Source organism: Microcaecilia unicolor, chromosome 11, assembly GCF_901765095.1.
Source record: "Microcaecilia unicolor chromosome 11, aMicUni1.1, whole genome shotgun sequence".
Classification (NCBI taxonomy): domain Eukaryota; kingdom Metazoa; phylum Chordata; class Amphibia; order Gymnophiona; family Siphonopidae; genus Microcaecilia; species Microcaecilia unicolor.
The window spans coordinates 130,637,270-130,649,338 of NC_044041.1; the positions used below are offsets into that span (position 1 = coordinate 130,637,270).

General features: G+C 43.9%; 1 protein-coding gene across 1 annotated transcript in view; it reads right to left on the minus strand.

The window, feature by feature from the left end:
• The window catches only part of OVOL1 (ovo like transcriptional repressor 1), a 59,581-nt gene extending 48,696 nt beyond the window's left edge, over nt 1-10,885 (minus strand). The window contains 1 exon segment of the mRNA XM_030219595.1: nt 10,441-10,885. Within this exon segment, the coding sequence (XP_030075455.1) occupies nt 10,441-10,540 (100 nt within the window). The 5' untranslated portion in view covers nt 10,541-10,885.
• Nucleotides 10,886-12,069: the final 1,184 nt, after the last annotated feature.

Sequence of the window (12,069 nt, forward strand, 5' to 3'; positions counted from 1 at the left end):
TCCCCACCAACTTAATAAACACCATCTCTCCTACTGTCACCCCCCCCCCCCCCATCTGTCATATCCTCAACCTCTCTCTCTCCACTGCAACTGTCCCTGACACCTTCAAGCATGCTGTAGTTACACCACTCCTCAAAAAACCATCACTGGACCCTACCTGTCCTTCCAACTTCCGCCCCATCTCTCTCCTACCCTTCCTCTCCAAGATACTTGAACGCGCCGTTCACAGCCGCTGCCTTGATTTTCTGTCCTCTCATGCCATCCTCGATCCGCTTCAATCTGGTTTTCGCCCTCTACACTCAACAGAAACGGCACTCACTAAAGTCTGTAATGACCTGTTCCTTGCCAAATCAAAAGGTCACTACCCCATCCTCATCCTCCTCAAACTATCCGCCACTTTTGACACTGTCAATCATAATTTACTTCTTGCTGCACTATCCTCATTTGGGTTCCAGGGCTCTGTCCTCTCCTGGTTCTCCTCTTATCATACCTTCAGAGTACATTCTCATGGATCTTCCTCCACCCCCATCCCACTCTCTGTTGGAGTTCCTCAGGGATTTGTCCTTGGACCCCTTCTTTTTCAATCTACACCTCTTCCCTGGGCTCGCTGATCTCATCTCATGGTTTCCAATACCATCTTTATGCCGACGACACCCAGCTTTACCTCTCCACACCAAACATCACTGCGGAAACCCAGGCCAAAGTATCAGCCTGCTTATCCAACATTAATGCCTGGATGTCCAACCGCCACCTGAAACTGAACATGGCCAAGACCGAGCTTATTGTCTTTCCACCCAAACCCACTTCTCCTCTCCCTCCACTCTCTATTTCAGTCGACAACACCCTCATCCTCCCTGTCTCATCTGCCCGCAACCTCGGAGTCATCTTCGACGCCTCCCTCTCCTTCTCTGCCCATATCCAGCAGACAGCCAAGACCTCTCGCTGCTTTCTCTATAACATCAGCGAAATTCGCCCCTTCCTCTCCGAGCACACCACCCAAACTCTCATCCACTCTCTCATCACCTCTCGCCTTGACTACTGCAACCTACTCCTCATTGGCCTCCCACTTAACCATCTATCCCCCCTTCAATCCGTTCAGAAATCTGCTGCCCGTCTTATCTTCCGCCTAGACCGATATGCTCATATCACCCCTCTCCTCAAGTCACTTCACTGGCTTCCGATTAGGTACCGCATATAGTTCAAGCTTCTCCTTCTTACCTACAAATGCACTCAATCTGCAGCCCCTCATTACCTCTCTACCCTCATCTCCCCTTACGCTCCTACCCGTAACCTCCGCTCACAGGACAAATCTCTCCTCTCAGTACCCTTCTCCACCACCACCAACTCCAGGCTCCGCCCTTTCTGCCTCGCCTCACCCTATGCTTGGAATAAACTCCCTGAGCCCATACGCCAAGCCCCCTCCCTGCCCATTTTCAAATCCTTGCTCAAAGCCCACCTCTGCAATGTCGCTTTCGGCACCTAACCATTGTACCTCTATCCAGGAAATCTAGACTGCCCCCAATTTGAATGGCTGCACTTTTTTGTCCTTTAGATTGTAAGCTCCTTTGAGCAGGGACTGTCCTTCTTTGTTAGATTGTACAGCGCTGTGTAACCCTGGTAGCGCTTTAGAAATGTTAAATAGTAGTAGTAGTACTTACATTAGAAATGGCTTGTGAAGAAGCAGAGCGAAAGGAGTACTCTCTTTAATCTTGCTTTGATAACAATACTTCCTAAGAGTGGGAAAGAAACAGCAATAGCGGGAACCTATTGACCAATATTATTAACAAATGTAGATTTAAATTCTATGCAAAGGTCTTAGCAAACAGGATACAAGAGGTTTTGCCAAGATTGGCCCACATCAAGTGGACTTTATAAGAGGCAGAACCACAGTGGCTGCTGTAAGCGTAGTAAAACAATAATGGCAGCATGGTCTAGTGACTCCGAAGCTGCACTGGTCAGTGTGGATATTGAAAAGGCTTTTGATAGTATGTCCTGGACATATCTGTGGCAAACCCTAAAAAAATCTTGTTTTGGCTGAGATACTGCAAAAGATTAAAATTTATCGAGATTCAAGAGCACAAGTAATTACTAATGGAAGGGTGTTAGTTTAATTCTTGTGGGAGCAGTGCACTATGCAGAGGTGCCCGCTATCTCCAGTTTTGCTTTTGTATAGGGAACCACTAGCCCAAAAATGAATACAGGACATAGGTGTGGGAGCTTAAGGGTAGAAAAGTATGTTGAAAACTATCATCTTAGCAATTTTGATAGGTTTTCAGGATTATGCATTACTCATGAGAAGTCCCTCTGTTTATTTATTTAGTTTAAAATTTATATCCCGCCTTTATCAAGGCAGGTTACAAGTAGACATTCATAAACAATGTACACAATCAATCAAAAACAAATGATAAAAATCATAACACCCCAAAAACCCTGTCTGTCCAGAGAGGCACAGATAAGGTAGTAAGGTAGTATAAACTTTTACTCTTCTAAAAGCCTTACCAAAACAGTGAGTTCTCAAAAATGTTGCAAATTGTTGTATATTTTCACAGCATCATAAATAATTGGAAAGCCCATTCCATAAAACAGGAGCTGCCATAGAAAAAGCGCAATGCCGCATCTTAACATAATGACATGCTTTAACTGATGTGCTCGGAGTCTGCAAAGTATTTGTATAGCCCATCACAAGTCTTAGGAATATACAATTTCAACACATCAGTAAAATACCCAGGTACTTCCACATACAAATGCTTTAACAAAAGAATCTTATACTGGATGGACCGTATGGCCTTTATTTGCCATCGTGTTTCTTTACACAATTAGCAACCAATGTAACCTTTTCAATGCAGGTGTAATATATGCTGGTCGGACAAGTCCCGCTATCAGATGAAGAAATTGTTAAGAGAATTAGCTGCAGGTCCTCCTTTGATTGGGGCCCGCTGGATGTTACTCTTTGGAGAAATCAGATGCAGGAGAATGGAGAGGTTATCTGTCTATATAGTGGGAAAAATGGGTAGTGAATAAATTCCTGAGAACATGGAGCAGTTCCTCAATTTGTTAACAATGAGGCTCTGCAGTGCAAAGCTTAATGTTTGATAAGAGAGTGTGTGCTGGGGGGAGGGGTTGTTAAACACACTGCTCCCCCACTCCACATACCACAAGGAAAGGCAGACATTCCAAATCATATAGCTTTTATGTGCTTGGGTATGTTGGGTGCTCTGAACTTGAAATTGGGGCAGCAGAGGGGCAATTCGGAGAGGAAAAAGGCTGTTTATAAATGACTTGTCAAAATGTGATTGGAACACATTGTGCTGATGTATGACCCTTGTGTTATAATAAGCTGAAATAAGGAGTGAAAATAAAACTGAATGGCTCACAGCATTTGAATCATATCCATGAGAAGGTGAGGGATTGAGAGAGGCCTCCAGGAGGAAGAAATGCAGTCCTAGACCAAGAAAATGTGGCAGATACAGAATCATTTTGGCTGCCATAAACTTGATGTAAAAGAATTTCCAAGCACACCTATAGGTTGCTTATATGTGTTACATCGTATAAACTCCAGAACGAAGCTCTCTTTGGCAAGTACTACAGCAAATATTAGCAGTAAATTTAGGGGACATAGATCATACTCCATATACCCTGGCTTAGGAATGAGGTTCATTACCATGGTATCACTCAACGTGTATTTTCTTCATGGAGAGAGTGGTGGATGCTTGGAATGCCCTCCCGCGGGAGGTGGTGGAGAGGAAAACGGTAACGGAATTCAAACATGCGTGGGATAAACATAAAGGAATCCTGTTCAGAAGGAAAGGATCCTCAGGAGCTTAACCGAGATTGGATAGCAGAGCCGGTAGTGGGAGGCGGGGATAGTGCGGGGCAGACTTATACTGTTTGTGCCAGAGCCAGTGGTTGGGAGGCGGGGCTAGTGCAGGGCAGACTTATACAGTCTGTGCCCTGAAGAGCACAGGTACAAATCAAAGTAGGTTATACACAAAAGTAGCACACATGAGTTGTCTTGTTGGGCAGACTGGATGGACCGTGCAGGTCTTTTTCTGCCTTCATCTACTATGTTACTATGTGTAATTAAACTCTGGCATTCGTTGTCAGAGAATGTGGTATAGGCGGTTAGCTTAGCAGAGTTTTTAAAAGGTTTGGACGGCTTCCTAAAGGAAAAGTCCATAGACCATTATTAAATGGACTTGGGGAAAATCCACTATTCTGGGATAAGCAGTACAGAATATTTTGTACTTTTTTAGGATCTTGCCAGGTATTTGTGACCTGGATTGGCCACTGTTGGAAACAGGATGCTGGGCTTGATGGACCTTTGGTCTGTCACAGTATGGCAATACTTATGTACTTATGTGGATTTGGAGACACTGACCCCAGAGGAAGGATCCCTTAAGGGCTTGTTCCCCCTCCATTTTTTATTTTTTTAATTTAGCTTACACCTTTACAGTAATAACTCAAAGCGAGCAACAATCAGCTAAAGCAAGCATTTTCCTGTCCCTAAGGGGGAGGCTTACAATCTAAGTTATACCTGAGGTAATGGTGGGTGAAGTGACTTGCCCAAGGTAACAAGGAGTGTAAGTGGGAGAAGAGGATCTGAATCCTAGCTTCCTTAGTTCTCAGTTTGCCACTCAACCTTTTGTCCCACAGAGAGATATAAAGGACTACCCTCAAGGTTAAACACAGAGAATTGGTGGCAGCTTGTGAATTAGAACCCCAATACTACTACTACTACTACTAATAATAATAATAATCATTTCTATAGCATCACACACATTATATGCAGGTACTTTCTCTGTCCCTACAGGGCTTACAATCTAAGTTTTTTGTACCTTGGGTAATGGAGGGTTAAGTGACTTGCCCAAGGTCACAAGGAGCTGCAGTGGGAATTGAACCCAGGTTGTCAGGATCAAAGCCCACTGCACTAATAATTAGGTCACTCCTCCACTCCAGTACTTTCCTATTTCTCTTTCATGCCCTAATCTTGGACAATAGCTCTCTCAGACTTTCAAGCATCACTGTTCTCATTTACTATAGGGTTAATGAGGCCGCAGGAAGCATAACAGGCTGCCATCATTGACTAGGTTTGGTAAGCAGTTGCAGGGGGATAGAGGATGACTCATGGATCACTAGGCAGAGAGGAGGGCCATCTCTCCAGCAGGAATGGAGCACACATGAGAGGCCAGCTAGCAGTGAAAAACACCTTCAGTCACTCTCTTTCAGAAGTTTCAGGAGCTAGTTACAAGGTGAAACACATAATCATGAAATACACAGGAACAAAATTAAAATATAAAAGTCCTGCACGACCTCCTTCTGCACAATTGGCATTATGCAGCTGTCACTGATACTTTTCTCAGCCAGAACCAGCAAAAAATTAAATGTTAGGTTTGATCAGAGAGATAAGCTTAATTAACCTTGCTTCACCAATCTACTACATTTCTTTGAAGGGGTGAACAAACATGTGGATAAAGGTGACCCGGTTGATATTGTGTATCGGGATTTTCAGAAGGCGTTTGACAAAGTACCTCATGAAAGACTCCAGAGGAAACTGGAGAGTCATGGGATAGGAGGTAGTATTCTACTGTGGATTAAAAACTGGTTAAAAGATAGAAAACAGAGAGTAGGGTTAAATGGTCAGTATTCTCAATGGAGAAGGGTAGTTAGTGGGATTCCCCAGGGGTCTGTTCTGGGACCGCTGCTTTTTAACATATTTTTAAATGACCTACAGATGGGAGTAACTAGTGAGGTAATTAAATTTGCTGATGTCACAAAGTTATTCAAAGACGTTAAATTGCAGGAGGATTGTGAAAAATTACAAGAGGACCTTATGAGACTGGGTGTCTAAATGGCAGATGGCGTTTAATGTGAGCAAGTGCAAAGTGATGCATGTGGGAAAGAGGAACCCGAATTATAGCTACGTCATGCAAGGTTCCACGTTAGGAGTCACGGACCAATAAAGGGATCTAGGTGTCATCGTTGATGATACATTGAAACCTTCTGCTCAGTGTGCTGCTGCGGCTAAGAAAGCAAATAGAATGTTAGGTATTATTAGGAAAGGAATGGAAAACAAAAATGAGGATGTTATAATGCCTTTGTATCGCACCATGGTGCGACCGCACCTCGAATATTATGTTCGATTCTGGTCGCTGTATCTCAAAATAAGATATAGTGGAATTAGAAAAGGTGCAGAGAAAGGCGACAAAAATGATAAAGGGGATGGGATGACTTCCCTATGAGGAAAGGCTAAAGCGGCTAGGGCTCTTCAGCTTGGAGAAAAGGCGGCTGAGGGGAGATATGATAGAGGTCTATAAAATAATGAGTGGAGTGGAACGTGTATATGTGAAGCGTCTGTTTACGCTTTCCAAAAATATTAGGACTAGGGGGCATGCGATGAAGCTATAATGTAGTAAATTTAAAACGAATCGGCAAAAATATTTCTTCACTTAACGTGTAATTAAACTCTGGAATTTGTTGCCAGGGAATGTGGTAAAGGCAGTTAGCTTAGCAGAGTTTTAAAAAGGTTTGGACGGTTTCCTAAAGAAAAAGTCCATAGACCATTATTAAATGGACTTAGGGAAAATCCACTATTTCTGGGATAAGCAGTATAGAATGTTTTGTACTTTTGGGGGATTTTGCCAGGTATTTGTGTCCTGGATTGGCCACTGTTGGAAACAAGATGCTGGGCTTGATGGACCATTGGTCTTTCCCAGTATGGAAATACTTATGTAACCCATTGCTTTCCTAATTAAGAAGATGTTTTGTTTTTTGAAAGGAGACCTGCCTCTGTCTCAGGATGTGATCCCATATAGACCACAGAGATATAGCTGCTGTTCAGGCTGTAATTGTGCCTAAAGGAGACCTGCTCTCCTGCTGGGCCTCTGACTCCACTCATACTGCATAAAGGACACCTACTTCCTGTTCAGATAAAGTAACTTTTCCCCACAGGTTGTATGCAGTGGCACAGCTAGAGTTCAGAACTCACAATCCGAATCTTGTGGCATTGTTTTGGCTAAGTTTAACCCCGGGCTGGTAGCAAGTGCTGAATCACACCTCTAGAAACATAAGAAAGCATGGTTATACAGGTTGGAGGTCATGTGACTGGAGGTTGGGTGTTCCTGCTCAAGGTTCACCTGTTCTGTCCCCAAAGATGAGGTCATAGGCTGAAACAGTGGGCAGAGCCAGCTCAGGATCCTTCAAGAAGTTTTGCTGGAAACTTAGATGTGTCAGTTATGCTCTCAACTGAAAATGCAGGAGGTGACCCACTACATACAGAAGGTGTGAGGCCTACAAACGTACAAGAGGAAACTAGAAAGCTGCATAGTCACATTTCTTTAAGCTCACCTGGATGCAAGAAAAACAAACTTGAAATTAAAAAAAAAAACCACAACTGTATCTGGGAATGAGCAGCATGGAATTTCTGCTTTTCAGGATCTTGCTAGGCACCTGAGATCTGGATTAGCCACTACTGGAAACAGGATACTGGGCTTTTTGAACCTTGGTCTGACCCAGTTTGCCAATTCTTATGAAAAAGATAGACCAAGACTTGGTTCCATAGCAGTCCTGAAAGCATCTAATTGAACTATAGAAAGGATATAGAAATTTCTGGCTTATGCAGAAAGGTCTCACTCCAGACAGTAACAAAATCTGCGAGTGCCACATCCAATGTACAGGACCACTGGTAACTCCTATCAGCTCTTCTGAAGCAGACACCCCATATTCTGGAGGCCCAATGGCATATCCATTTGAGGTGCATGTGTTGTATGCATACACACGCACGCACGCACTCCCTGTCAGTCCCTCCCACCACATGTCCCCATGCCTTAAAATCATCTCCAGTCTTCGCCTGGGCAGCACCAGCGGCACTCATAGGCGGCCTGCACTGGGCTTTCTCTCTGAACTGTCCTGCCCTTTCTGACGTAACATCTTGTTCAGAGAAAAAGCCCTGATGTAGGCCGCAGGCACCCTATGAATGCTGCTGACACTGCCCAGGCAAAGACTGGAGGTGATTTCAAGGAACAGGGTGGGGGGGAGGGAGGGGGAGGAGCAGTAGGAATGAGATGTGGTGTGCGCCACACCCCCTGTTTAAAATTCCTGGCTATTGCCACTGTGGAGGCTCATAATTTGAACGTATTCCACTACCTACAGATCATGCATAGCCTACATTTCCCACTCCCTTAGCCCTGACTGTAGGATTTGCAAGAGAAAGTGTGGGGTCTCTGCTTCAGCAGACTCCAGGAGCCTTCCTGGCCTCCTGAATGAATAAAGACAGTTAAAAGCTCTTTGAATCTAAGACAATGGGAGCAATGGTCTGCATTTAACTTAATCACCCTCCACCCCAAATACAAAACAATCCAGTGTCAGTCTATTTATTTAACCTGGGGTTTTACTTTCAGCCTCCCCCACCCCCTCCATTTTAAACACAGACAATATTTAACTGACCTCTCAATATGTATCTGGTTTTTTTATTTTTTAAATTAAGGGGGGTTAGTATGCCTTTTTAATACTACAAATACCTCAGCCCCCACTACCTATATAAGTACCTGTATATAATATGTAAACCGTTTTGATTGTAACCACAAAAAGGCAATATATCAAATCCCATCACCTATCCTATCCCTTAAGCCCCACAGAAATGCTCAATGCTCAAAAGTAAATGTGGGCGCTAGAGGCCATTAGCGCGGTACTAGCACCTGCATTCCCGCATTTACTTGCACAGAATGTTCAGCGGCCCAGAGTATAGGAACAAACAAGCACTCCAATGAACGCCACAAGTAGCATGCTAATATAGTCAAGCTCATATTAAATGAGGTCATTTTGTATTCCTCCCCAATGCTCAGAAAAGATCACTGGAAACAAAACTGCCTTACTGCTGCAAAACAAATAAGGCCAGGTCGGAGCAGAAATTAGGATGTTGGAAGAAAGGTCATGAATCTTTCTGCAAATTTTGAAGGTTTTGATTGCTTTTGGAAGCAGACGGAAGCCCTTGCAAGCCCTTAAGCGAAAACACACAGTGGCATCCATTTCCTGCTTCTAAATATAAGCGTCCAAGCTTTAAAAAATTAAAAACGCTTATATTTAGGCCGCAGAAAACAGATGCCAATGTGTGCTTCATATTCAGGTTTTACCAGGCGCCATGTGCATAGGAGCCAGGCTTACTGCGGAACTCTTCTGCGCATCCACCAAGCACAATCCTCCCGCTGAACTCTCTAATGCGCCACACGAGTGTGCCTATATTTACATCTCATTAGCGCTGGGCATTAGGGCAATGTTTTGCTCTGTTCCGGCGGTATTTTTACTGCGCTATTCAGAACAACGCTAGAGTTTTGAGCATTGGGGCCTCAGCCCCTTATAAAGGTGTGTCTCACCACCTCAGAGTGGAGGAGTAACCCAATGGTTAGCGCAGGGACCTGAGAACTAAGAGAACCGGCCAGATTCCAACTGCAGCTCCTTGTAACTCTCAGCAAGTCACTGAGCCCCTTTTTCAAAGCTGTGGTAAAAGGGTCACTGCGGTAGCGTGTGGGATTTGAACCATGACGAATCCCCCTTTTACTGCAGCGGGTAAAAGGCTTTAAAAGAAAAAAAAAAGTTAATGGCCATAGAATAAGTGAACCATTTGCCCTGCAGCCATTTCTTGGGGGGGGGGGGGGGTGGGGTGGGCTCTTACTGTCTGCCACCTATTTAGATGGTGGGGGGCTCCCATACTAACCAGGCTGCGCATGGGGCTGCCCAATTGCTGCCATGTAAGCCCCCAGCACTATTAAATAAAAAAATATATTTTAAGCTACGGAAATGGCGCTCACTACTGTCGGGCTCCTGCGGTAGCCCAGCGCTAGAGCTAAAATGATGTGCTGCAAAGCCATGCTAGCGGCTGCGGTAGTGTCAACAAAGCCTATTCAGTTTGAATGGGCTCCGTCAGCACTGCTGTGCAACTTGATAAAAGAGGCCCTTACCCCTTAACCCTCCATTGCCCCATGTACAAAATAAGTATCTACAGAAAGGCAGTATATTTTAAATCTCACCTCAGACCACCTCCACACTCCTAGTCCCATCCCCCTTCACCCCAGCAGCCACCCTGAACGTAAACTGCTTACACCTCTTCTCTTGGGAAGCCAAATTATAAGGTTTCAAACAGCATCTTTATTTAGAAACTTTAAAAGTCACTATAAGCAAGGTCATAGTTTTTTTTAATGATTTTGTATTTTTAAATTAGACACACAATATTGATTACAAGTATTTTCTTCTAAGTAAGCTAGAAATAACAATTACCTTTCCCTTATTTCCCCATTATCCACCTTCCAGCAAGGGAAATAAAGAGATTTTTTTTTTAACTTTTTTTGATCCTTGGCGCAATGGTGTTTGCATGCAAAGTTAATTAGAAAGGTCTGAATAATTAATTTTAAATAATAACAATTCAATCTGTTGTTATCCAACACTCACCTGGGATATAAATTTCTCCTCTTTCTTCATCAGGGAGCTCACTCCAGTTCCTCCTACTCGTAGCTACCGCTGCTTTTTTAACCAGAAAAGCTCTGGGCATTTTCCTTATTTTGACAAGTCCGATTTTGAAATAGAAAAGTCTTAAGTGATATTTTCTCCCCCTTTTTCAGTCTTCTTGCTTTGCTAACTGTAGAGAGTGCTAAAGATTTTCCGTGCCACTTTTTTTTTAACCAAATAAATTGCAAGTTTTAAAATGCGAAGCAGGTTTGAATTAAGGCATAAAACAAGTTAGAGAGAGAGAGGAAAGCGGTTCTTTTGCACTTTCTGCTTGCCAAGGGAACACCTTGCACATGGCTCCGCTTCGGACCCAGTAGAGTTTATCTCCGGTGTTTGCAGTAAAAGAAGGGAGAGGGGAAAAGATCTAATCTGTATTTAGAAAGGAAGGAGGAAGCCATGGAGATTGTATGCAAAGGGGGAAGGACGGCGCAAGCGTGGAGAAATAACGGTGAGAGCCACCTGGCTGGGATTACCTGTAAAACCGGTTCTTCCTGTAGGGTGGATCGGGCGGAGGACGCGCAGGCTGTGGCAGGCTGGCAGCTCTACCCATTCTTGCATGATTAACAGAGGGCCGTTATACCACCTTGCAAATGGGGAAAAGAAGAGCTGGAAAGACATAAACACTAGCCTTTCCTGCCAGGTGAGATGGAGGTCGGGAGCTAGACACTTAAGCATATATTTGGCTATATTTTATATGTCTGCACATTTGTCTACAATACAAACGTCTGCAGGGTGGCAAGAGCTCCTACCACCTCCTATACAGGCGTATTTGCCTTTGTTTGGTCTTATTCTCAGTCTCGTTTCTTTTATGTTCTAAAAAGATGTGGGAGCCTATTTACTAATGCACTTATCATACAGCACCAAAATTAATGTGCAAAACCGTCTGTATTAAATGTTAGGTGGTGTTTTGGGCAGTCCTGTCTGGGGTCAAAGCAGAAAGCCATGAACATGCGACTTTTACTGTGAGCTTTAAAATTGTGCCATGCAAAATAGATGAAAATTTTAGCTTTGGGGGGAGGCTGCTGAGCACGTGCACACAAAGGTTCAGGGGTAAGCAGCGCGCAGCTTCTCGTGCACACAATATAGAGACAATGAAAGCAGCAGCAGCAGCACACGTCTGTGGCGGCTGTAATGCTTATAAATATTTGCTTAACAAAAAATGGTTTTTTTTTCAAAGCTAATATTTATGTGCAGAACAACCACTGCAGATGTTTGCTGGTACTCTCATTTTTTGTTTGAACACACACGTTTGTTACTGTTACCTCTGTCTTTGCAAGTTGCAGGTACTTGTTCGGGTTGCATAAAAAAGAAAATTGAGGCACTTTGGTCACATAAAAGGACACGAAATCCTCTCAACCAACCCTCCAAGGTTGCCCCTGGACCTGGTGAAAAATTTCTCGTGTTGTGCTGTTAAAAGCCACAGTTTTCCTTCTGTGCATTATACAGTGGCGTAGCCAGACTGCCAATTTTGGGTGGGCCTGAACCCAAAGTGGGTGGGCACAAAATTTTCTCTCTACCCCCCCCCCCCCCCAGCAAAATGTAGTCACACTCAGATGCATTTGTCACACAGGG